Source organism: Xiphias gladius, chromosome 6 (assembly GCF_016859285.1).
Source record: "Xiphias gladius isolate SHS-SW01 ecotype Sanya breed wild chromosome 6, ASM1685928v1, whole genome shotgun sequence".
In the NCBI taxonomy this organism is placed as follows: domain Eukaryota; kingdom Metazoa; phylum Chordata; class Actinopteri; order Istiophoriformes; family Xiphiidae; genus Xiphias; species Xiphias gladius.
In genome coordinates, this window is record NC_053405.1 from 2,606,711 (window position 1) to 2,633,706 (window position 26,996).

General features: G+C 41.6%; 1 protein-coding gene and 1 long non-coding RNA gene across 8 annotated transcripts; one reads left to right on the top strand and one right to left on the bottom strand.

Annotated features, from left to right (window-relative positions):
* Nucleotides 1-1,406: 1,406 nt before the first annotated feature.
* On the bottom strand, nt 1,407-3,139 carry LOC120790784. The gene is made up of 3 exons (XR_005707578.1): nt 3,063-3,139; nt 2,450-2,563; nt 1,407-1,566 (listed from the first exon to the last, which is right to left on the bottom strand). It is a non-coding gene; the product is annotated as an uncharacterized LOC120790784 (long non-coding RNA).
* On the top strand, nt 2,479-26,095 carry tut4 (terminal uridylyl transferase 4). 7 transcript variants are annotated; one of them, XM_040128628.1, is made up of 31 exons: nt 2,479-2,637; nt 2,719-2,896; nt 5,308-5,870; nt 5,960-6,111; nt 7,678-7,794; nt 7,919-8,096; nt 8,317-8,405; nt 8,541-8,592; nt 8,959-9,028; nt 9,573-9,699; nt 10,222-10,341; nt 14,044-14,238; nt 14,393-14,567; nt 14,658-15,187; nt 15,639-15,789; nt 16,499-16,585; nt 16,917-17,020; nt 17,136-17,193; nt 17,299-17,402; nt 17,508-17,597; nt 19,168-19,281; nt 19,404-19,481; nt 19,654-19,831; nt 19,930-19,977; nt 20,552-20,634; nt 20,767-20,882; nt 21,936-22,090; nt 22,333-22,430; nt 23,325-23,892; nt 25,295-25,465; nt 25,573-26,095. In XM_040128628.1, the coding sequence occupies exons 3-31, from the start codon at nt 5,387-5,389 to the stop codon at nt 25,659-25,661; spliced, it is 4,581 nt and encodes a 1,526-aa protein (XP_039984562.1). In that variant the 5' UTR covers nt 2,479-2,637; nt 2,719-2,896; nt 5,308-5,386; the 3' UTR covers nt 25,662-26,095. The 7 variants fall into 7 exon arrangements, with proteins under 7 accessions (XP_039984562.1, XP_039984561.1, XP_039984565.1 ...); XM_040128627.1 differs by having other exon boundaries at nt 2,479-2,896; XM_040128631.1 differs by having other exon boundaries at nt 2,479-2,896; nt 23,325-23,808.
* Nucleotides 26,096-26,996: the final 901 nt, after the last annotated feature.

Here is a 26,996-nt window from a genome sequence, read left to right on the forward strand (position 1 = left end):
ACTGATTAATCATTTAAGTCATATCTAAAAAAATGAAAAACAAAAATATATCACCACTGGTGCCAGTTTCACAAGGGGAATATTTGCTAGTTTCCCAGTTTTCTGTGATATTGAACTTAACATCTTTGGCTTTTTGACCTTTTTTTTTTTTTTACTACTTTCTGGCACTTTATTTACTAAACAATCAGTCTATACTAGATACATGGAAATTAAGCATTTGGATAAAACAGGACTTTACAACAAACGACAAACAAATTTTAATTTCAATTTCCCAAGCATATACCCCAAGTCTGCAGTACAAATTTGTATTTTTCGTTTCGTTTTCTTTTCTTGTTGAAATGCAGTTCTGCACATTTGAGTATTTAATTTTGTTCACTCACTTATTTAAATGTATCCATAATTATATTTCTTTTTATTTTCATTTGTCATTGTTATTTCAATTTTTCAAGTTTTTTTTAAGTCCCTGCACATTCATGCTCTGTCAAAATTATGCAATAGTAATGTTTAACAGAGTTTGTCACAGTTTTGACCTACCATGAGTATTTTTAAGATTGAAACGTTCCAACAGCCTTATTTTTCCAGTTTTGTAGTAAAATTAGTTTATTACTGTAGTTTATTTGTCAAGGGTAATGACCACAGATGAGAATAAACAATACATGAACCATTAATATTTTAGAGGGCTAAAGCTTTTCATTTGTTGGACAATGACTGTCTTTTAACGTTAAATGGAAGCCAAAAATTTAAATATAATAGAATTTGGTGGCCCACAGAAAGCTACAAACATGTTCAAACCAGTGAAAGTCCTTTTCGTCCCAATCAGCACGTGACACTTTTGTTGATTTGCTGGACCAAATGTGTGCTATATGCAGATGAGGGGTCTCAAGCTTTATTTTGAAGGTGTAATGGATAGAGAAGAATTGGAAGTGGGACAAAAACTTTTCAACCTCTCCCTCTCAGCTCATTAGGAATGCACACCATGACCTACTTCTTCTGGAGGAAAACAAATGAACACAATCCAAAAGTGCAGCACAAAACCTAACCTGTCTGCATACGTAGGCTTATTCCTCCGTAAGTGAAGTTTTCCCAAACTGGGTCTCATTTGTGTGGGTATTTAGGCTATGTCACATTCCTAACCAGAGTGTAATTACACAGAGTTGAGATGGGGTATTTTGGTTACGTCCTGTGTTTCGGGGGGGGGGTGTTTGGTTGGAGTGAATGGCCTACATACTGCATGCCAAAATAAATGAATAAATTACCCCGTGAAGTGGCCCACAGAGTGTAATTTATTTTTTTTGTTGCATCGCGTTACCCAATATCCAGATTATTTAAAAAAAAAAGATATGTCAAGATACAGTGTGTGAAAGCAGGAACATTTTCAACATTTAACTGTGTTTATTCTTATGTACAAAGTAACCGAGACTTTTTTGACGGAGACATCAACTTCTTAAAAAGTAAAGGAATGAAAGGTACAACATATGTCTTGTCTCAGCTCTTTAAAAAATATGTCTTCTGCTACATTTCCAATCAGTAACGTTTACATCAGATCGTTAATGATGCAACGGGTTTCTGAAGAGAAAGGAGATGACAGCTCTGAATTAGCCTCAAAATGACATTTGGAACTGCATTGCATTCCCTAACCCTCGGGAGTAGCCTTCACCCTATATTTGTTAATAAAATCCCTATAGAAAAAACAAAAAACAAAAAAAACCTTCCAAAATGTTCCTAATTTTGGATAACAATATACAGTATGCACTAAGAATACCACAATTTTTTCTATATACAGTACTGTGCAAAAGTCTTAGGCACTTTAGATGTTTAGAATTCCTCAGCAAGGAGTCTGATCGGTCCCAAATTCATTCTGCAGCAGGACGACGAGCCCAAACACACGGACAGAGTCACAAAGAGCTGGCTTCAGAGACAAGAAGAACAAGGAGCCCTGCAACAGACGGTCTGGCCCCCACAGGGCCCTGATCTCGACATGATGGAGACATTCTGGGATCACGTGAAGAGACAGAAGACAGTGACACAGACTAAAACCTCAGAAAACCTGTGGCAAGTTCTCCAAGATCCTTAGAACAACCTACCTGCCGAGAACCTTGAGAAACCTGTTCAGCTGTACCGAGGAGAACTGCTGATGTTTTTAAGGCAAAGGATGGCCACAGCAAATAGGGACTTGTTAACAAGTTAAACTGTAAATTAAAACAATTTATTGCATAATTTCTGAAAACATCTCCACTTTACGTTTAGTGCCCTAAAACTTTTGCACAGCAAGGAAATGTTGTTTTCTACTTTCGTCTCACTTTGATATTTTGAAGTGTCCTTGTACTTTAGTGTTGAGTAATAAATAGAGAAGGATAGAAGGAAAAAAGAAAGAAAGAAATAGAGAGAGAGAGAGAGAGAGAGAGAGAAGGGGTAACACTGTCCATTCTCTAGGGTTCCCGAGCGGTACCTGAACGCAGCACGTTGCACGCCCCTTTTCATCATCACTGGCACTCCCACAATGCAGCGGGATAATGTATTAACATGGCGTCAATGGTTGCTGTTTTGACCAGGGCCGTGGGATCTGAAAAACATTATGTAGAACAGAACCATGGAGACAGCTAAACAATAATCCGAAATCGACTTTCGAGCTCGAAAGTAAGTTAATACGCGCTCTTGAGTGTTGTAACGGTCGAAGCCGCCTTTTCCTGCTTTTAATGACTTGCTGCTGTGTGGCAGCTGGGTGCCAGTATTATTTATTTCCCGTTAGCTCTCTCAGCCGGACGACCGGGCACAGCGGCTAACGATAGTTAGCTCACGGAGGCAGCTAACGGCAAAGTCGGTTAAACAGAGAGAGTCCCCTGGATGTCAGCGCGGTTCCTCTCTATAACACGGGAAACACTTTTTGGTTTTAATGGTGAGCATTCCTCTAAGTCGATAATATCTGTGTGCTTTCGTTTCTGTTTTGGAAGTTGCGCTAACGTTAAGTCCCGGTGTTGTGTCGAAGTCCGCCCCCCCTCTCCTCCTCCTCCTTCTCCTTCTTCTTCTCCTTCTCCTCCTCACAGTTTCTGTTTCTCCCTCACCTGAACCACACAATATCGGCTATCACCCGGCCAGTCACGTCTGCGACGCGAAACCACGATCCAACATGAAACCCAAAATTAACCCCTTGCTAACCCCTAAAGAGGAAGCAGACTTCGACACAACATCTCTACGCTGGCTCCGTTCACGTGGGATGTGTTTGTGTTTAGTAGTAGTGGAAAGTAACTAAGTACATTTAAGTACAGTGTTGAGGTACTTGTATGTGAGTATTTCTATTTGATGCTACTTACTACTCCTATTCCACCGTATTTCAGGGGGAAATGTTGCACTTTTCACTCCACTAAATTTACCTGGCAGATGTAGTTCCGAGTTACTTTTCAGATTAAGACGCCGCATACAGTGTAATGATCACGTTAAAGTTACAGTTTAATCCAGTGGTTCCAAATCATTTTGGCTTGTGACCCCGTCAGATACCAATGAGCCACAAAGGCGGTCTCCCATTTGAAACTCTGTGATTGGTTTCTTTGAATAACTGTTTGAGGCCCAAATTGGTAAAATTATCAAATATTTTCAGCAAAAAGAATACAAAATAAAAGAAAAACAAACAACAATTGAATGCAAATTTGTATAGCAAGAAGTAGTTTTTCTTATTTGCTGTCCCATTGATCATCTCAGCACACCTCAGATTTATCTGGTGACCCTGTGGAGGGGCCCAACCCCTAGATTGGGAAACCCTGGACTAAACTGACCAACTCTAAATTAAGAATTTAAAATTAGCTCCACCCCGAGCAGCTGCGACAGTAAAATGCTGCTTTACACACTGATGCTTCAGTAATAAAAATTTAATAATGTAATATAAAATAATAATAATAATAATAATAATAATAATAATAATAATTATGATACATCACCAGCAGAATGCTGCTGCCAGAGTTTTAACTGGAACAAAGAAAAGGTCTCATATCACTCTGGTCCTTAAGTCCCTGCGCTGGCTTCAAGTTGGGTTTAGGATAAATATATTTATAGACTTTCCCTCCACTACATAGTTTATTTGATTCAAAGATAGGTCCCTGGTAGAGCCTGTAAATCCCCAGACTCTGTGCTGCTCAGTGTACTAATAGCTAAGTACAGTGAGATTACTTTCTGTAGTTGTGAACCCAAACTCCCCTTCTCTGAGTCTGAGCACATAAACATTGGTTCAGACTTTTTAGCATGTGTTTAAAAACTAACCTTTTTAGGCTTTCATTTTACCTAGAGTCTTTTATTACTACTGCCACTGCCATTGTTTGATTATCTACGGTAGATCTGAAATGACTAGTCGATTAATTAAATGGTCAGAAAGTTTATCGGCAGCTATTTTGATAATCGATTAGTTGTGTTATCTGTTTAAGATATCGAGCAGACATGCCAGTGAGACCTTTTCGAATAACTGTAGCTTTTTGACTGGTAACAAAACAAGCAATTTAATGGAATCAGTACTTTTCACTATTCTGAGACACCTTATAAACCAAATGATGCACTGGACTGGACTGATCAAAGAAACCATCTCCTACTGCTTCTGTCAGTGTATTTACACCAAGATAATCAAGAACTGGTTTTAAAAATATATGACACGAACACTCAGTGACATCATGGAGGTGAAACTCTTCCATGTTTTTATCCATAAGAAAAGGAATGAATTTCCCCAAAAAATCAAGGCACACTTTTTTGTGAAACTACAGAAATTAACAAACCTTCACTGTGGCACTGTGGCTTTAAATACAACACCAACGCTTCTTGTCATCCTTTCTGTTTTTAATTTTTAGCGCACCATGTACGTCAACAGAATGTTTTTTGGAATTCACTTGTTTACTTTACATTGAAAAAATCATATTCTTGTAGCAAAATAGTCAATTTGCAATTTTTTTGTCTTTTTAAAAAATGTAGCAATTCTGTATGTAAAGTTGATAAACAGCAATCAGAACTCATACCACATAAATTGACTGTAATAACTGTTGTGTAAGGCCTATGACTTGGTCTTTTTTTCACTTCTTCCTCTTTTCTCGTTTGTCTTCCTCTTTGCTTATTGAAGAATTATGATTCCTCTTTTCTAGTGGATTACTTGCTTTACATTTTGGTGGTATAAAATCTCATTAGTTACATGCACAGTAAGTTTACATGTGTATTTGGTTATTTATATTCACCTGAATTGGTAAAACAAGACACAACAGGCTAGCGCAGTGCTTTTGTCGTGCAGTCTTGCTACTTAGACTGATAGCTATGATTTTTTTTTTTTTTTTAACGTAGGTTTTAGGTCGCCTGCCTCCCTGGTGATCCTCAGCGTGGTGTTGACTCCACCAGGGACAGCAGCAGCAGGACAGGAGGGATGGATGAGTCCATAAGTCCAGTAAAATCAGTCAAACAGTCTCAGCCCAGAGGAGCAAAAGCTTTTTCCAGTGAGAAGTCAAATAAAGAGGCTCCTGTGCAGAGAGAGGGTACCAAGTGTGTGCCCCGCAGCAAAGAAAATCTCACCACTGCAAAGGATGACCATAATGTAGGCAGCCAGGGGAGCCGCGGGCAAGGCAAGACTCCCACGGACACCCCCCAGGACAAGAGGAGAGGACGACCTTCCAGGCTGACAAGGCTGTCTGGAAGAACCAGTTCTGGGGAGAGAGGCAGAGGCAAAGTGGCAAGCTCACAACAGCAGCTGGCGACACAGGCTCCTGACTCCAGGGCGTCTGTTTCTGCAGACAGCAGCCCTTCAGCATACAGAGAGACCAACTCTCCTGTAGTGCCTGGTACACCTGAGAAAGGCCTCGCGGAGCAGGACAAGAGCTCTAACGTAACTCCAGCAAAGGAAAGGCCCCATGGTGGGTTTCCAAGAGGTTTTCCCTGAGATGACTATGTCTTCTTCACCAAATGCATCTCTGGTACACTGTTTTGTCTTTGCTGTTTGTAGGGGTGAAAGCTGCAGCACTGATGCATCAGTCTGTTGAAGAGGGCACAGAGGTGAGGCCCACTGTGGAGGAAGGATCCCTGACAGAGCAACAGCTGGGCCTCCGACAGGCAGAGGAGCGTCTCTACAGAGACTACATCCACCGGCTGTTGAAGGTGAGTAAACAGTCCAATCATGCCCGATAATGTAGTGTTTAGTGAATGTAAGCGAGGGGTTGGTTGTTTTCCAGCTGTCTGTTATTTGGATAACTATACAGACCCGTCTAGTAAATGGCTATCCTTTCTGAAAAATCACAGCAAGAAAATTTAATTTGTAGTGCCAAGGCGATTAGTCATTACAACGATCGGTAAATAGAAGGAAAATGAGTCAGAAGCAGTTTTGATAATTTGTCAGTCATTTAAGCTATTTATCAGTCAAACATGCCAAACATTCTCTGGTTCCAACCTCTTCATTGTGAGAATTTGCTGCGTTTCTTGGTTTTACGTCACTGTAACCTGAGCACGCTCTCGGAGTTGTGGTCTGTTGCTCAGGCAAAACAGTCTATTTGAAGATGTCACCGACAGCTGCGAGGATTAGTCGATGAATTGATGATTGTGACTGTTTTATATCACATTAAACTGAATATCTTTGGGGTTTGCGCTGTTGGTTGGGCAAAACAAGACATCTGGAGACATCATCAATACAAAAATGAAATCTTAATCGATCATGGCTACTTTTCTTTATCACAGTGGCATTTTTTTGGGATTGTGTCAAAATTAAGCAACTGATTGAAGTCAAACTACACCATGTGCATTTAAAACTTAAAGACTCCCTTACTGTTACTTCACTTGGATGTTTGAGCCTCATTCTGCGGAATGATGCATGTGCTGAGTTTGACACGAGACACTGAAAACACTGAGAATGGACTTCTAATGGAAGTAAAAGTAACGCTGTTAGTAGTAATTAAACGTTTGAAATGAACCAATATTTTCAAATTCATAGTTACTGGTTTTTGTCAATGAGGGAGAAAGAACAGATGTAAGAGTTTTTAACAAGGTTATTGAATATTTTGGTGGAAAACCCGTATTATTATTCCTAGCAGAGTATTTTTATATGTTGTAGAACATGTCAGAAGGGGCTCTTTAAACTTTAATAGAACGAATTATATCAATTGAGGATGAACAATATGGTCTTGTTTTCCAGTGGGGTTTATCTCATTTACTATAAAGCTTTAGCCTAGAACTGGAAAAAAACAGAGATCTAAGATGCCTTGGAAAAAATATCTGCACACAGGAGCTGATAGCTACTTATGTTCATGGTGTTTTACTGAAATTAAGTAATTTTAAAATGCTGTTAGAGGTCCATTCTCTAGGACTGGGTGTTGAATCTCGAATACTTTTTTGCTACCAACCCAAATGAGACTGTAGAGCCATGGTTCGTGTACAGCTGTGTTGTGTGAAGACAAAAATAAATGGTGATACACTGGAGAGGCAGGGCTTATTTTGATAAATAAGAATAACAATGGCATCCCAGCCCGTCTGTTCTTTCCCTTTCCCTTTGTCTCATCTCTTTGCCCCATGCAGTCATCACCAGTCTGTGTACTAGGGATTTGTTTGTTTTTATCTCCACCTAGCATGATCAGGTAGGGTTAATGTTTGTGATTATGGTGAGGTGGAGGAAAAATCTAAAAACTGAGAGAGAACATGCATAAACGGATTTTGCCTCTCTCTTTGTTTTCACAGCAGTCCCCCGAGTACCCAAACTATCAGTACTTATGCAAGCTCTGTTCGGTGCACATTGAGAACATTCAAGGAGCACACAAGCACATCAAGGAGAAGAGGCACAAGAAGAACATAATGGTACGGGAGTTTTAACTTTGTGTTCTCATTCCCGGGACGTGTACATAATTAATGCTCTTCTGAAAAGACATGAAGTGAGGGTTCAGAATTTAGTATTTTACGTATTCTGCTTCTGGGTTATCAGGAAAAACAGGAAGAGAATGAGCTGCGTGCCCTGCCGCCCCCCTCCGCTGCCCAGCTTAGGGCCGTGGATGCGGCCGTCCTAGAAACAGCCAGGCAGCACGGGATCTCGGAGGAGGACTTTGAAGTTCGGAAGGCCGTGGTCATCAGGATGGAGGAGATCATAAAGAGGCACCTCTCAGGTTCTCTGCTCTCATGTCATTCAGCCTGGTCCATCTGCCTCGAGAAACATTTGAATATCAAGTCTCACTGAAAGTAGACCTTGCTTTTCAGTGTCTGCTTTTCATCTGTTTTTATAAAGAGCAGCTAGTCACAAGTTGGCAGTGCCTCTGAGTGTGGAAAAAAAAAACTGCATACTGTACAATGTACATATTTTCCAGTATCTTTTCTTTGGTTTTTCAGCTTGTTCTCTCCGTCTCTATGGCTCATGTCTCACCCGATTTGCCTTCAAGACAAGCGATATCAACATCGATGTCACCTACCCTTCCTCAGTAAGTCTGCCTCTGCTGTTTCACAAAGCAGTGATGTATTTTCCTAAATAACATACAAAGGACGTTGTAAATCAGAGATGACATTCGGTCTTATAGTTGATATCTTACTTTCTCTCGCTACTTTCGTCTGTTCAGATGACACAGCCTGAGGTCTTGATTCAAGTGCTGGAAATCCTCAAGAACAGCTGTAAGTTTTGCTGAGAGCATTTCAATTTTTCCTGGAGTTGAGACATGATTAATTGTCATCACGCTGCATAAACAGACTGTTCTGGTTGGTCTGGAATTATTGGCTTTGCCTTGTTGGTTCATACATCTGATAGCATTTGCAAATTAGACTTAGCAGAACAATTTCAAGACACACATTGCTTGGAAATTCATTATTGGCTGTCTTCTTTCTTGAATTTGAATAAAATGTATGTCCTCATCCAAGTGCTTTGGCTATTTAATGCTACCTTGTGTGGCTGCGCCTTCATGTACAAGTCCTGTAAAGAATGTGTGTTCTTGCAGCTTTCTTGAAGTGAATTTACTGGATTTTTCCATCTCTCTTCTTTAGCGGAATTTTCTGACGTTGAGTCAGATTTTCATGCCAAAGTTCCTGCTGTGTTTTGTCGGGATGTTAGCAGGTCAGTGTTTGTTTAAATGCCTCAATCGTGTTTTTGTTTTTTTTTTTTTTTCCTATTTTCATTCATGTGTATGTATATTTTTGTTAATTTAAAAATCAATGAATGTAAACTATTTATTTAGTATCTATTTATTTTAGTATTAGTGTAGAGTAAGTAGTTATGATATATATATATATATAAGTATTTGTTTGTGACTTTTGTTTAGATGAAGGAAACCTTTTTATGACTGCGACCTGGTCCTTTTGGATTATGCCACCAGAGTCAGCTGTGTTAGATGATCTTGTTTTAGTGTACTTTTGTAACTGCTCATTGTTACAATGCATATTAACTCCTATTCATCCGATCACAATACATCACGTGTAAAGCGTTCAGCGTAGCACACAGTAGGTGTGTTTTTCACATGTGAATTGATATCTTTTTAAACACATCCCATCTCTTATCCCTCAGTGAGCCCAAGAGTTAGATTGGGATTCTGTTTGATGTAAATTTAAGATTTTTATCCAACGTTTCATCGCCGTCTCTCCTCACCTCTGTTTCTGCGCAGCGGCCTGATGTGTAAAGTGAGCGCAGGTAATGACGTCGCTTGTCTCACCACCAATCACCTGGCAGCCCTGGCTAAACTGGAGCCCAGATTGGTTCCCCTGGTGCTGGCCTTCCGCTACTGGGCACGGGTAAGGCTGTGACTGACTGACACCTCAGCTGAAAGAAGAAGCGATAAAGAGCCTCAGATGGGTTGCAGTGTGTGTGTGTTCCTGCAGTCCTCCTCCCCTCTTGTAAACCCTGTTTGTTTTTTAATACTTTGCTAATCAGTATGTTTTCTTTTTTTTTAAATGACGCATACAATGTACCAGTTTCACAGTCAGGACACCTTGGGTTTTAAGGCTGACAGGCCAGAAATAAATGCTTTGTAATGGTAACACTTGCATATTTTAAATTGTCTTTTTACCCAGGTTACTGTTTTTAAATAAAACAATCCTATTTCTGCATAAACACACTATATCACCTACAGTTTATGTCCAAATGCCAAAAACAGAGAATCAAATATTTTGTTGTATATAATTGACTTAATGTTTAGACTGTAACGAGTGATGATTTTATAATTGAACAAATTGATTTCAGATTCACAGTTTGCGTTAAGGCTGAAATGCAGACTAACCGAAGGCAGTTTTTTCCTCGTGTCTTTATGTCTGCAGCTGTGTCACATTGACTGCCAGGCTGAAGGTGGCATCCCCTCGTACTCCTTTGCCCTCATGGTTATCTTCTTCCTGCAGCAGAGGAAAGAGCCCATCCTCCCCGTCTACCTGGGCCGCTGGGTAGGTGACGTGTTACGTTCTTCAGGTCTTGTTCAGGGTTTTTTTTTTTTTTTTTCTGCCTTTATTAGATACAGTAGCTGACAGTAGAGAGGTGACAGGAAATGAGAGAGGAAGATGGGGAATGCGATGTGACAAAGGTCCCAGCTAGATACCATATCAGGGATGTTGTGGTTCACGGTGGGCACCTTACCCCTAAAGCGACGCAGGGCGCCCTCTTATCAATTCTCTTCGAAACACGTGAAGAACAGAGAACTGGTTTTGATTAATTCTTTTGTGATAATGACAGTCGCTATCACTGACACGGCTACACCTATAAGCTATATGCTTGACCCCTGTCAGGAGGCAGTAGGATCCAGTTACCACACCTGAGCCCTGGCATAGAAATAAGATTCACAAAAACTTCTCGTGTCTCTCCTACAACTAACGATTCGCTCAGTTATCTTGATTCTGGTCGCATTCTTGAATTGTTTAGACTTAATAACACTTCCTTGTGAATGATGAATGATTTTATATACATAAAATGAATGGAAATTCTAATTTTACACCTCTTTTAGGTGTCATCCTGCCTGCTCCCCATTATTTGTGGTGCATTAACCAGTAGTTCTCTCTTTAGATATAAAGCAGGGGAAATAGATTGAAACTCAAAAAATGTCTCAGAAAACTCTTAGGTTTCACAGCCTGGTGTGATGTAGACAGTGGCTGCCCATTTAATGTAATGCACGGGATGACTGCCCCCCTCCCCCTGCTCATTGTCTGTGTATTGTGTCACGTTTTTGTGAAAAAGGTTCCCACAAGGGTTGAGCACAAGATATATGTCTCTCTGCTGCTGTTTAGACGATCTCATAAATTTTTTTAGCACTGTTCCATACATTTGCATGTTAATGAGGAAAATCTATTTGACGATGCTACAAATCATTAATTTCATGAAGACGTAAGTGTCATATTCATAGTTTTATGAAGATATAAAATGACCCATTTAACTAAAATTGCATTTATCATTTCTGGCATCGCTGTTAGAAGGTGTATTCAAATGAAGTAGAAGTTTTCTTTTAGTGCACAGCATTTACCACCAGGAAGAACTCCTCTGTAATATTTATATGAGTGTAGGTGGGACATTTTCTTTTCTCTATAGTTTTTCTCCTCGAGGTGAACATTCGTTTTCTCGGGCCCTCAGGCTGTTTGTGCCATGAGGTGCTCACAGAGACGATGATAAATGTGAGATGCTACGTGAGCACAGGTTGAAGAAAGAATGTAATTCAAATTAACAAAGGTTTACTGAAGTTGGATGTCAACCATCCTTTCTACCGTCTAAAAACAGCCCCTGGAGCCTAGAATGTATCGATGAGTCATGACAGTACCTAGTGGGTGAGAAAGCTGCAGTGCCACGCTGCCAGGTCTAGGCAGCGTGGCACTGCATCACATCTGCAAAGAATTCATGTTCATGATGAAGCTGTATCCTGATTCAGGCCATGATGTCAACATTTCTAGGAGATCTTCTTAACAGACGGACGTGACATGTCCCATTTTACAGACTCTACCTGTATTTCGAGGACACAATTAGTGTGACTTTTGCAGCCCTTATTATCCCACAGACCACTCTGCACTGGTAAATTGTTCAATGGGCCCCCAGGCAATTTTCATCAACCTGTATAGTCAGGAAATATCATTTGACTATACTGCATCCACGGTACGCACTCAGGTGGCAGTTTATTAGGAACACCTCGCTAAAACCAATCCAGTCTAATCCAACAGTCCTGCAGCAAATCATCCCTTCGTGAAGGTTGTAATGTTCAGTTTTTATTGAAATTGTTTTAGAGAGGTGTTGATTCAAATGTATGATCATTCTGGAGGCTGTAGTTTGTGATGCTTATGACCTGTATTGCTCTGTGCAGAAAAGTGTTTCTGTTGTTTAGCCTCCCTGCATTGATATAAATGGGGTGGACAAAACAATGGAAACACCTGTCCGTATAACGCAATACAGTTCAACAGCCCCACAACCCTCTAAAACGATCATAAAGTTGAATCGGCCCTTCTTTGACACAGTTTCAACGCAAACTGAATATTTACCAGTTTATCACTTATCTTGTACACTATCGACAGTTCCTCCAATATATATATTCCGTCATATATGTTCAGTCCATTATATGTTCAGACCCGAGGCGCCATTAGTCCGGTGTGAGAGAGTCTAGACTATCTCATATGTGGGGGAGGAGGAGGAGCTTTAGCCTGTATGTCAGGTCCCCTGAACGACCTGCCTTCCTGGGCTGTGTTTCTCAGAAGATCTAACACGTGAATTGGGACTCGGGATGTGCCTGCACAAAATTAAATTATAACAATCTATACTCTGATAGCTATTTGAATCATACTTTTTTTTTTATACTGCAATAAACTGTAAATCAAAGGTCCAAAAAAGTCACTGCTAAAAATTAGGTTTCGTCTGTAACTGCACTGATGAAATGATCAGAATCCATCAAGAAGGTTTCAAAATGTTTCTAAGTGGCTTCACTATGTTCAGCTTAAGCTACAATCGCTCGAGATCTAAAGCGTGAGGTGCAGAGCTGCAGTGCCATGTTCAGCTCTTAACCTGATCACACTGAGGGGTTTTTTTTTTGTAGTGAGAGTGATGGGCTGTTGCAAGGCAACGCGCACTCCTCCATCAATCACTTGTGTGCTGCGAGCTACGAGTGGAAACTATTCACATCCGTGTTTTTTTTTTTTTGTTGTTGTTGTTTTTTCATGCAATCAAAACACAGTCGTAACAGACAGACAAGTCTAAAAACCTGACATGAAACTCCAAGGGATCCAGAAGTTCCCGTTCCTTTGCACGGTGGGTTAGGTGGATAAAACACAATGCGCAGGGCGGCGTGGTAGCCCACTGGTAAAAACGCATTCCATGTTATTGCAAAGGTGTTGGTGGGGGGGCTTTTGTTACACGATGTTTTCCTCAACTTTCTCCCCATGTCCTCTGTCTGTCTCTGGTCTCTTTCAGTGAGGCTAAAATGCCAAGAAAAAAAATGTTGTAAAAAAAAAAAAACTGCGTAAAATGTTTCAAACCCACTGGAAAAATGTCCTGCAGCTAAAAATGTGTCTAGTGTGATTTTTGCCTTTAGATGTCATTTTTTACATAATGTGTACAGTTTGAACCACTTCTCACTGAGATAGAAAAGCTACCGTCAGAGGCCGGCTCTATCGTTTTTCTGCTTGGTTTTCTGCATATTTGTTTTGGAGAAGCCAAGCTCAGAAATTTGTAATCATGTTTGTCCTGTGGTTGACGTTGTACTTGGGCTGGAAGTCTGCAGCTTGTGAAAGTAATTACAGTGGAAATTCATGTGGAATTCAGAGTTTTCACATTGATGGCCTTGTTTTCTGCAGCCAACATACACAATCAAAACTGGTTTGATAATCACTTACTAAGACAAATATTGTTCATGAAATGACTTTCAGATAAAAATTATTTATCTGAAAAAGGAAAATAACATTTGTCTTAACGTGGCCCTTATTTTCATATTTTTGCCCATTGTACCCATTGCCAATACCATCACTTGTCAAGTTACAGCATAAACACTTGCCTGTCAGGACAGAGTTGTAGAGTTTAACTGGCTTTTGCACAAAAAAAAAAAGCCAGAAAAAATTGAGTCATCATATTCTTGTACGCTGTTAGTTTTCCTCTCAGTTGTCTTTGACTTTCTTTTCCTCTTTCAGATCGAGGGCTTTGATGTGAAACACGTGGATGAGTATCATCTAACTGGAATCACGTTGGATATGTTTGTCCGATGGGAACACAGACCTCCAAGCTCCACGGAGGGACGAGGGGAGAACCGAAACGAGGCCAGAGGAGAAAGCAGACCCAAACCCGAGCAGAATAAACCCGATGATGCTCGATATTCAGAGGGCTTGGTGAGTCACAGTACTGCAAACAATCATCTCCTATGAGGAAGGGTTAGATTTCCTTTGGTTCAGATTTCACATCATTCTTCTATGAAGGGCAGTGTTGATATTCTTGCTTTGCCACCTTGTTTTTAACTATCCGTCTGTTACTTTCCCTTTGAAGACACGCCTAACCTTGGACCTGGGTAAAGGTGTGACGCTGGGCCAGTTGTGGTTGGAGCTCTTACGTTTCTACACACTGGAGTTTGCTCTTGAAGAATATATCATCAGCATCCGCTTAAAGGTACTCCTCTCCAGGGAAGCGAAGAACTGGCCTCGTCGCAGGCTCGCTATTGAAGGTAAGAGACCACTTTGTTGGAAATTTCATCTTACAGGTTTGGAGAATTACCAGAAATTCACTCTGCGTGTCTTTTTCCTCTTTGTTTTAGATCCTTTTGCCTTGAAGAGGAATGTTGCACGAAGCTTGAACAGCCAGATGGTGTTTGAGTACATCCAGGAGCGCTTCCGTACAGCTTACAAATATTTTGCCTGCCCTCAGAGAAGGGGCTCTGGGGGCCGCCAGAGAAGCAAAAAGGCAGGCAAGCAAGGTGCAAAGTTGGAAGGGGCTGAGAAGAACGAGGCTGCTTTTCTGAACAAGGAAGAAGACGACGGTGAAGAAAGTCAGAGCCCTCAGAGCGAACACCCGGATTTGAAGGAGGAAGAGGAGCCTGACAGCGATGACGAAGATGTTTCAGATCCGTCCACAATGAAGGATGAGAGGACTTTAGACGCCAGCCTCATGGACATGGCTCTCAGTGAGGGGAACAAACCCTCCTTCTCCCCCAATGGCCTGCTGGACAGTGACAACGAGGGGTGGGGGGAGGATGAGGACGAAAACGGTGTTTCAGAGAAGGACGGGCCTGTGACATCGGAGGATCTGCACTATGTGTTTGACAAGATGATTTTCACTGGAGGGAAGGTAATTATGTTGAACGCCACGTGTACATGTTAGAGTCAGTAGCAGAGTCGGCCAGAAATAGATTCTGTACGTGATACTATTTTATATAGCTCAAAACTGTTTGTGATCGAGCTAAGTCGAAAAAAGAAAAAAATGAATAGTAGATTTCAAGCTTTTCCACTTTCATAGCTGCAGTGTAGAAAAAGCATCATCTCACCTGTCAGCCCTGATGGGCCCGTGTCACTTAGGTGAGACATTTCAATTTAGGGAGGGTATTTCCTGGCATATCGACACATGATGACAGAGTCCAGTCCAGTCACATTTACGCTCTGTAATTAGCGTTGAATAGTTACAACGTTTTGGAATTTTTATTGATGCGATTATCTTGCACATACGTTGTGATGGTCGAGGCTGTCGTGTCTGGTTGATCATTTAATATATGGACTTTTTTTTTTTTTTTTTTTACTTCCAGCCTCCAACTGTTGTGTGCAGCATCTGCAAACGAGATGGTCACCTGAAGGACGAGTGTCCTGAAGACTTTAAGAAGATTGAGCTGAAGCCTTTGCCTCCTATGAACGACCGCTTCAGAGATATCCTTGATGGGCTCTGTAAATTGTGCTACTGTACGTAGTCAGCAGTGTAGTTCTGTCTTTTCTTTGACTTTTGTGGTTTCTGGTTTGAAGTTACAATTCTCTTTTGGAAGAATCTGAGTAGAGCATAAATATACGTTACCGATCTGAAATTGATGTGGCAACTATTGGCATTTAGATGACTGGATCTGATCTCATCTGCTCTTGCGTATTGCAAATAATGATGAGTGGCATGAAGACCCAAAAAATTCACACATTTTTATTTTATACTTTAAACCCATTGAAAGTAAACTGCGTTACATTTACTTCAAACTATAATATGACAGGAAATAGGATTTAGTAGGTTTACTCTCAGCCACCGCTAGCAAACCTGCGCTAAATCAGTGAATCGGTATAATCAATATTATGTGATTGAGGGGCTGCATCTGTTATTTTCATTACGGACTAATCTGCCATTTATTTTCTAGATTAAATGGTTAATTGTTAAGTAATGTTGCCACCATCAGTGTCTTGTTTTGCCCAAATCCCTGAAATATTCAATTCACTATAATTGTGGCCAAGAAAAACCCACAAAAGCGGCAAATTGTCACGTTTCTGAACCGAAAACCATCAAATGTTTGGGTTCTGTTTGAAAATTGACACGTAATCCATATCAATTAGTTGGGTTAAATGTTATTTAGTTTCAATAATCGAGTAATCATTGCAGCTCTGTGTGACTGAATGTCTGCTTTGCTGCTTGTAGATGAATTGTCACCTACACTTCCTGAGCAGCAGAAGAGGGAGCAGATCCTCGCCAGCCTGGAGAGGTTTATAAGGAAGGAGTACAATGGTGAGCACTAAGCATAAACTATTACAGTGAACAAAGTCTTAAATATTTACCAGAGTCTGTATATTCCTCCAATGACAAGAGAATCAGTATTTTAGTGAGTAGCCTTCCTGTTTTCTCCCTTTTTTTTTGCTGTGTTAATTTGCTTGTTGCTGTTTACTGTTGAACCTTCCTCAGTACATTTCAAGTTAAAAGCGTTTCAGCAGTAAACAAGACATGTTTTTCCTCGGAGGGCGTTTTTCGTGGATACCCTGGAATCGCTCCGAATAAATAGATGGAATGAATGAATAGGTAAATAATAAATCAGAATTTCTTCCTGTATCTGAACCCACAGATAAAGCCCAGCTCTGCTTGTTTGGTTCCTCCAAAAACGGCTTTGGCTTCCGCGACAGCGACCTTGACATCTGCATGACTCTGGAGGGTCATGAGACTGCAGAGGTAGGCAGACTAAACACACACACTGCCACTCGATGCAACTCACATTTCCTCAGTGGGATTAGAGACGTGACCCTTGTATTCTTTCACTGTTACACATTTCAATCTGCCTGAACAGAAGCTGAACTGCAAAGAGATCATTGAAGGCCTTGCAAAAGTGCTAAAGAAGCATACAGGTGAATTCATGTTTTACAAATTAACACTTTATAACACAGTGATATTTGTACGTGTCGAGGACTGAATCTGACTGGTCACCATCTCCTGTTTTCCCAACATCCCAGGTTTGAGGAACATCTTGCCTATTACAACAGCTAAAGTGCCTATTGTGAAGTTTGAACACAGACAGAGTGGTTTGGAGGGAGATATTAGCCTTTACAACACCCTGGTGAGTGACCACAATGTGCCTTCACTGTTACATAAAAGTTCTTGGACATGCCTTTTGTTTGTTGAAAGTGCTGCTTGAATGAATTTGGACGCTTCATCTCTGTAGGCTCAACACAACACAAGAATGCTGGCTACGTATGCAGCCCTGGATCCACGTGTGCAGTTCCTGGGATACACAATGAAGGTCTTTGCAAAGGTATGTGAAAGCTGACATACTGATACAGTAACCCCTAACTGCTGGCCTCTGGACAGTTCAGTTTTTCAGTTTTCTGTTTTGCCAACAGTTTGCTTGTTTGAATTTAATTAACATACACAATTCTGGCTGGATACATCCAATAACTACACCATCCTGACATAAAAAAAACTTGGCTTATTCACAATGTATGTATTTACACTGTTGACAATGTGTATATGTGTTCAGAAAAAGTAAAATGCATTCAGTTTAAAGTGAGAGGGAGCGATCTAATCTCTCTACCTACCTTCTTGGGTCATTTAGCCAAACATCTTTATAGCTTTAATGTGCAATTTCTGCCAAAATGTCATTTTTTGAAATATAATTATAACCCTCTTAATGTCACTTAATGTTACTCATAGTTCTACCCAGTCAAGCCTCTACATCTTAACGCCAATTTACCCCAATATTAAAACAGCTTTTTCTGTTTTAGTGTCTGATACTACGTCCTCCCTATTACCTCTTCCGCTCACTCTGAGCAGGGAATTTGTTTTTTTGACTAAATAATCTCAGCTCCAGGTCCGCTGACTGCATTTTGTAGTGTAGAAATCACTTTAACTTAATGGTATGCAAACCTCCACTTTAGCTCCTAACATGGGGGGAGGTGGGGAGTAAAATATTCACCCTGCTCCTCTGTAATTTAACTCATCATCCCAGACAGCATTTTAAGCATTTGGATAAATACTGGATATGGTCTGTAATAGACATGGACATTCAGCAGGACAAAAGCCTCCCCAGGGTTGCGTGGGAGAGCTGAAGGGGAGGCAAAGACACTGTGTGAGGTGCTAATGATTCAAAAGTCGTCCTCCCTCTCAGAGTCAATACACAGACATGAAACACGTGTGGATACGATTGACTGTGACTAACAGTTCCTGAGGATAACATCATCTCCGACGAATAAACGTCAATAAATCTGCTTAGAAATCACAGAAAAAAAGGTGCTTCAGAAGTTGCCTGAGGAAAAACCGTGATAGTTGTCTACACATCCATTGGTACATTACAAACAGGAACTGCTAACTGTTAACCCAGTGTACATTTAATGGTGCAGGTTTGACAAAATGTGAGTAAACAAAGGCTAAATGTGACGAGCTTTTACATGTTTTTGCTCTCCTGATGGTTTTAATGTTTTTCTGTGGTCATTTTGGTTCCCAAATAGTCCTATATGTTGTTGCTAACATGTTTCCAAGAAAGGCTTTTGACTTCCGCTATTTTCGCACATAAGTTGATTTTCACATGGAGCTCGTACAATAAGAATAAAATAAATAACAGGAAGAGCAGCTCTTCTCGTGGAAAAAACAAAGAGATCCCCTTTGATATAGAGGAAGGTCACTGTGAACGGGAAATAAACAACTACAGGCACCTGTGGCTGTCATTATTACTGGGCTGGGGGTAGAAAAACTACCCTTCAGACACACTCCAGACAGGATTAAAATCACTGACCAGTGACTTTGAGGAGCACGTGAAGGCACCGGAGTGTTGCCGTCCCTTACTGTCTCTAACCCCGACCCTAACTAGCCCCCCTCTGTGCTCACAGCGCTGCGACATTGGGGATGCATCCAGAGGAAGCCTCTCATCCTATGCTTACATCCTGATGGTGCTTTACTTCCTGCAGCAGAGGCAGCCGCCAGTCATCCCTGTCCTGCAGGAGGTACCAGTCACTGATTAATCACCATGGCCTTTACATTGAGAAGAAATAAGCTGAACCCACGTAAAGGGGAGTTTAGCTTTGAATAAAACAAAATGTAAAGCTCTGTGTGATGTTTTTCTTAGATCTTTGATGGAAAGAGTGTTCCCCAGCGAATGGTCGATGGCTGGAATGCTTTCTTTTTTGATGACCTTGAGGATCTGGTGAGTTTAATGAACATGACTCAAATTTACATCCTACTCGGTCTCCTTTAACTTGCACCGCATTATTTGACATCATCTGAATATAGTCCAGGTCTATTGTTGCTCTTGTCACATATCTTTTCTCCTTCAGAACGTAAGTTTGTACGAGGCGCCTTTTCTTCTTTCCACACAGCGTCGGCGTCTCTCAGAGCTGCAGCCGAACACAGAGTCAGTTGGAGAGCTGTGGTTGGGCCTCCTGCGCTTTTACACCGAGGAGTTTGACTTCAAAGAACACGTCATCAGCATCCGCCAGAGGAAACGCCTCACCACCTTTGAGAAACAGTGGACCAGCAAATGCATCGCTATTGAAGGTGCTCACATGGATCTGCTCATTGCTCTGTCCTCACCTCCTTCTTACTGTTACGGTCAGGGTCTTCGTTTCTACTCATTCGTTTGTTCTTCTCCTCAGACCCCTTTGATTTGAATCATAATCTTGGTGCAGGAGTTTCTCGCAAAAGTAAGTGCTTTAGTCCAACTTAGTTCATCATAACCTAAATACATTTGTTTTTAAAACTTCGCTGAGGGCATCATTGCATCACAGCATAAAATTACGCGTGTGTGTGTGTGTGTGTGTGTGTGTGTGTGTGTGTGTGTATATAATATTATTTAAAGGGACAACTTCATTTTGGAAGATGAACAAATAATCAACATTTGATATTTATAATATAACACATATATTTATCTTCCTTACCTGCAGAAATGTGAACTGAGCTGAGCTGTTCAGTTTTCGATGGTAGTTCTGAACTGAAAATACAAACCAGAAATATCAGCAACCGTATTTGTTACACAAATTTGCAGCCATTGTGAGATTGAAGTTCAGTTCTACACATTTTCACTGTAGCCTGATATTTACTGTATAACATATAAAGAATTTCATTGACAGTAATTGATTGGTCCAGAGGATCAGGCTGTTTGAAATTTATTTTTCGTATTCGAATGAATTTTTTAAAATTATTATCTTGGTGTTGAAGGCTAGTTTTAAAACTGTGAAAATGCCCTGTCGCTCCCACCCCCTCCTTTTCCTCCTCTAGTGACAAACTTCATCATGAAGGCTTTTATAAATGGCAGGAAGTTGTTTGGAACTCCTTTCTACCCCGTCCCCGGCACTGAAGTGGTACGTCATTCATGACTCCCAAATACAAAATACGATAAAATGTTCTGAATTTAACGCTATCTGCTCCTTGTCTCCTTGAGGAAACTGCTATTTGTCTAAAATATCTGCTGTCTCTGTTGTTTTCTGCTGCAGGACTACTTCTTTGACTCGAAGGTGCTGACAGACGGCGAGTTGGCGCCCAATGACAGGTGCTGCAGGATCTGCGGGAAGATTGGACATTACATGAAGGACTGTCCAAAGAGACGCAGGTTGTCCTCTCTTCCTTCATGGAAATATTTCTCTCACCCCGGTAGAATTCAAGAAAAACTAAAATAACGTACTGAGAAGCAATGAATATGTTATGAATTCATACAACTTCCAATTGTGCTTTCTCACAGTGTGTAAAAGTATATTGAAAATTTATGTGAACGGTTTTTACAGCATCAGTGTCCAAAGTGCTGCTGTTTTATACATCAAACATACTAGGGAGCATTACAGTTTTGATGTAGTTGCCATTAAAAATGAGAACATAAAAGTGAGCATATGGCTGCTATGGCAACAGCGACACTGTAATGTCCAGAAATGTAAGTAATGTTTGGACGTATGCCTCCGGACCGGGGAGTAGGTGCATTAGGTGTCATTACCAAATCGCCAGTGTAGCTTTTCAGCTTTGTTTTCAGTGTTCTCGTTGCCATCATACAGTAGGTGTGAGGAGAAACAGAGTAAGTGGTGGTTAATTAAATCTTCCACAGGAAAAAATCACCTGAACATCAGCTTAAACAAACGTAGGTGATTTTTTTGTTTTAAGCTTTCAGCATCATCAACACGACCGCTCAAAAATAGACGCGTGTAAAAAAAGAGGGTGTTAAATAAGAGTAATAAAAGTAATACCTCGAGAAAGGTACGAGAAGGAGACGGAAAGAGAAACGGGGAAACTTACTCAGGCTTGCTCACAACTGGCGGAACCATGAATGCCTCGCTTCTTTATAAGCTAGAAATCACAGCGTTTCCACCTAAAAAGCCTTGGTATTTAAAGCTAGTCTCACAAAGGGCACTGATTCTCTGTATAGGAATTTTGTGGAAATCTTGATCATTTCAGTTAAAATCTGAACTCTTTTTTGTTACAATAATTACTAAATGTATTGATATTTGAAGGCGTTTTCAATGGAAGGAAACAAAAGTCTTATTTGATATCGAGAAGAACCTGTACCACTGAGTTTTCTTCTGTGTATGTTTGCACACTGGCGTATGTGTGTTGGCGCCGAACGTGTCGGATTCATTCATCCCTTCCTGTCGTGCCCTGAACTTTTTTTCTTCGCCAGGATGAAGAAGAAGGAAAACGAAAAAGACGAGGACATAAAAGAGGAGGAGCGAGAGCCGAAGGACAGACGTTGTTTCCAGTGTGGGGACATGGGTCACGTACGAAGGGACTGTCCCGAGTACCGCCACCTCAAACAGAGGACAGCCGGAGCACCAGGTATCCACACCCTGTCTCACAGACACTGACCTCGCAAGTGAAGACAACCACAAAAAATACTTCTTCGTGATATTTTTCATCGTCGTTTTTTCACTGATACACATATTTTGAAACCTTCATTTAGAAGGGCTTTGTAAACTAAGGTTAACTGTTCTGACATATCTAAAATACAACACACCTCATGTTCTCAACAATAGAGCGGTGAAGCAAAGCTGCTTATGTGACTTCTCGTCCTTCCCCAGCTCCTCACATGGTACGAACTATAGTGAGCTCCCAGTCCATCCCCATTCCTCAGGCAGCTGCAGACTGTCCTGGAAGGACCAGACAGCCCTCTGAATGTGTGAGTACAATAGTTAGACATGACATGAGATATCTTCTCATGTAAACTGATAGAGATATCTGCTTTCATCCAAATACAATGGAGGTGAATGGAATTAAAATGGCGTTTAACTTCCTGGACCAAGGGAAGTGAAAAATTACAGTGAAAAAATGTAAGAAACTTTTCACTTGAATGAGTTTGTTCATATTTCCTGTGGAGAAACTCTAAGGATGACTTGATTAACGGTGTTTCAGTCCTTCATCGTTTACCTAATGAAGGTCTCAGATCCAAAATGTGGTTGAGAATGTGAGTACAAGTGATCGAAGGTGGTCAGCACTTTGAGTGCCGTACACCCATCAAAAGACTTTTTGGTGTGCAAAACGTTTTTCACAATCACGGGGATTAAAGTTCTCCGTCGCCACGACAGGTTTCCGTCAGTTGGTTTCCATAGAGGCCACGTACGAGATCGGTGTAGACCCGGAGGGGAAGAGAGCGAGGGGAGGGGGTTTGACACTGGGAGATGTAGAACGTAGGCTATTTTAAAGGGAAACAGATAGTTACTGACCCACATGTAGTCTTAGGGTGTGTACACGCAGTGGTGTACTGGCCATGGTGGGCCGCCGCCGGCGGACCGTCAAAAAACCCTTTGTGCCTATCATTCAGGGTGCGCATGAGAGCGTGCTGCGTGCATGTTCTGGGACTTTTTTTCTTTAACTCCTGTAATTATTAGTCTCTATAAAAAATTTTCACAATGATATCTTGAGATGCGGGCAAATAAAAACCCTTAAACCCCCTGCTGATGCTGCAAAAATGTTCGGAAATCAAATCTAACAGAGTATTTGAATATAAGAATGAAAGTGTGGCTTTTGTCTGCTTGTCGATTTCTAATACTTTTCCCTTTCTTCACCTTGATAGTCGGACAGTCGGCAGACTCCGCCCTACTCCCCGCAGCCCACCGCTGTCCCTCAGAATTCCTCCCAGTCCTCCAGCTCCCCTCAGCCCTCCCACAGTAAGACCAGTTCCGCTGGTCCCCCGAAGCAGCCCGCTCACCCCCAGGTCCCTCTGTCTCTCTTTAGCTTCCCTACCTCCCTTCCAGGCCAGTACCATCCAGGGACACTCACGGCACTGGGGCTTCTTCCCTCCCACCAGCACCAGTCACACCAGTCCCAGGGGCAACCTCACCACCCGGTCCACATCCCCTCCACCTCCTGGCCCATCCACGGACCGGTCCTCACTACGTCCTCTCCCACCGCCCCCTCCCCACCTGGCCTGAAATTCGCCCTGCGTTCAGCGTCGGGGAACGGGAGTCCCACGGGCTCAGGGGGCAACCCCAACGCCATGAACCTGAACGACCCCAGCATCATCTTTGCCCAGCCGGCGGGGAGACAGCTGGGCATCGGTGGGCCAGGACGGGAAGGACACTGGCACAACCACTTGGCACAACCTGGGTCACTCATGAGCAATGGCACTGTAGTCAAGTCAGGTATTCACTGGGTGAACTTTGGTGGCACCATCTGTCTGTTATTCTGTCTGTTAGTGTCTTCATGTAGTTGTATCTTTAAAGAGCAACTTAACGCTAATTCCACTTTTCTGAGTTAGTAAATTTTATGTTCGGCTATTTTTTTATACTATCAAATGATTCTGGTCCCAGTCGATCATATTCCGTGGTTTTTATTTCACCAGGAAGTCTCTTGAGATACTTTATCTCTTTTACAAGAGAACCTGGACAAAATGGCAACAAACTTTACAACGTCTCATATAACACAACAAAACAAGACCCGAGAGACATGAGAGATGAAACATAACTGTTTAAAACAATTAATATTCCTCATGAAACATTTTTTTAAACTTGATGTTTGAATGTTTGATGCCTGATACGAAGGCAGCATTTCCAGACCAAGTAAACAAGACAATGTGGATCTTAGCAGACTGTAGGGACCCTGAAGATTGTCCGTGTAGATGATCTGGTCTAATGACTGTTAGAAACGGGAGATGGGACAGGAAGTTTGGCAAGGACGGCTTTAAAGATAAAACGGTACACACGAGTCCACTCGTGTAAATTACAGGGATGAGTTCTCGTTCCAACATTCAAAATATTGCAACAAGAACAAGACAGCCCCAGTGTGTCAGGAGTTGGGGGTTAAAAATGATGAGTGAGTGGTGATGGGGCATGCCTTATTGATTTGAGTGCCGAATTGGCCCGTCTCTTTTGGTAAAAATCAAGTTCCAATGAATTTTGAGCTAGTGTGTAATTTGTGTGAATTAATTTGAACGCAACCCTCTGCTGAAATAGGCTGTGGGTGTAGCGCCCCGTCATTTCTATCAGGCGTTGGGGGGGGTTCAACTTGTTCATCCCTTTGGTCCTGTCCCGTCTTTTGCCCAAACAAGCGAGTAAATTTGGCCAAGCGAAGTCAGACTTTGGACTCCATTCCTTTACGGTGCCTCTGCTGCTACAAGCTAACGTTACGAGGCAGTGGCTCTTAACAGAGTCAGCAAACGGACGGACAGTGCATTTTAGAAACGTCTCCTGACGAAGTACGAGGCCCGGCACAGAACTTGTCATTTGTACAGACTACAGATAAAATACTTAATTATTTATGTCGTCCAAAAAGTAGTTCAAATTACGGATAAATGCATTTCTGGGACACGTTGAAGCTGAAATCGGGTGTTAAGTTGCCCTTTAAAATTAATGAAACACTTGATCAATTTAGACCTTAAAGGGTTAAATGAGGTAAGATGCAGTTGTTCAGGATGTGGGTGATGGTTCACTACATCACTGGTGAAGGATCACTGGTTTACACAAACTGGAGTATTACTGAAGTTCTGTAGTTGGATTTCATCGAACCTTGTGAGTCACTGAGTGTGTTTTGATCTTGCCTCTGCAGAGTCAGGCCACCCGGCCCAGTTCGTCGGTGTGAGCCAAGGCTCGCGGTTATGGGAGCACAATAAAACACCCCAGTACACCCTGTCGCCGTCCTGGCCCTACCGGATGCCCCAGAACTTCATCCAGCAGGGCAACGGAGGCTACCAGCCCGGCAAATCCTTCATGGCCCAAGGTCCGAGATGACGCAGTGGTTTTATTACCGCTGAGAAAAGTAGATTATCCCCAGTTGTCCTTTTTGTTCTGACTCGACCTTTTGTTTTTTATTCTCTCTTTCATCAGGTTCCGTGGTAAATCCGAATCCAAACTTCCCACTGGTCCCCCATGTCCGACATCAAGTCAATCTGAACTTCATCCAACAGAAGAAGTGAACTTGTATCTCCTTTTAATTAGGTTTATGGTCAGTAACATAACAAAGCAGAATTACGTACTCTTTGCATCATTTGATCGCAGGAATTTTTAAAATGAATTTTATCATTTTTGTACAGTTTTTATGTTTTATTTTTTGTCTCATTACATTGATTTGTGATACAAATGTCAAATATTTTAATACCCCCATTTTTGAGGGGGTCCAAAAAAGTGTTTTTATTTTATGTGTAAAGTAAGGAGGAAAAAATGTAAACCTTTATTTTTATTAGCTGTATTCATACTTTGCTTGCCACAAGATGAAGGCTTTGAATAGACGTTTGTTTTAAAAACAATCTAACATGTCAACCTAAGTATTTAGTGCCAAAAGCAGGGATAGCAAGAAAAAAGGGAAAAAATCTTAAATATAAAAAAAAAGTTCCAAAAAAATAAAGAAAAAAGCAAACAAGCCTGTTGTGTCATGTGGGTTAATCTGTTTGAATGCACCGCTGAATGATCCTGGATACCCCAGGATTAATAAACAGTAGTGACACAGTGAAAGTTTCGGGTTGCACCGCGACTTTAAAGTGCGTCGCACTACGGCAATGCGGCAACTTGTCATGATACCCGCTGTCCCAGACTAAGAATCAGATTTTACACTGCTGTTCCACGTCGTTCGGTCAGCCTGACATCGTCTTCATGTTGGCCAGTGTCTTTTTGGGAGGGCCCCCCCCCCCCGATTCAAACCCCGCTGTAGTGGTTGCTAGAAGCGCGTGCAGTATGTATAAAGAGCTGGATATGGCGGCGCCACCCAGCCCTGCTGCCACCGTACTGCACACTACTCCCAAAGCGTATTTTCCCCTTAGACAACCATTATAAAAGAGGCATCTGTAAAACTGGACAGGACGCCTCCCACTGCAAACGTCCGGCCTCGTGCTGTGTATTATTAGAAGGTTTTATGTTTTTAAACTTTCTCTAAAACTTAGACGTCAAGGCTATGGGACAAGTCTCCAGGGACGGGGGTCAACATGTGGGTAGCAAACTGGGAAGTGAGAAGGCTTTTTTTTTTGTTTTTGGGTTAATTCAGAAGAAAGGCTGCCATCTTGGAGTGCGGTATCCAGTTCTTGTCATACGTCCATGTGTTTCCGTCTGTGGTCTTGTCCCAGGATTTAGTAATGTAAATTAGTAAGGTTTTGAAAGTGTCCGTCCGTTCGTCCTGCACCCGACGACTGTGGCTTTACCTCGCCGTCACCGCCGAGTTCCTCCGGGAACGCAGAAGTTTTCACGAGCTGGAGGAGGTTTCTGTGATAAATCTCTGACGACGCAAGGCGGCACAGAGTGAAATCAGAGCCCGTTTTTCA

Coding starts and splice junctions, on each gene's coding strand:
- tut4 (XM_040128627.1), top strand. CDS start 5,387: ATGGATGAGTCCATAAGTCCAGTAAAATCAGTCAAACAGTCTCAGCCC. Junction 8,406..8,540: donor ATGTCACCTACCCTTCCTCA/GTAAGTCTGCCT, acceptor TCGTCTGTTCAG/ATGACACAGCCTGAGGTCTT. Junction 19,832..19,929: donor CAAATGCATCGCTATTGAAG/GTGCTCACATGG, acceptor TCTTCTCCTCAG/ACCCCTTTGATTTGAATCAT.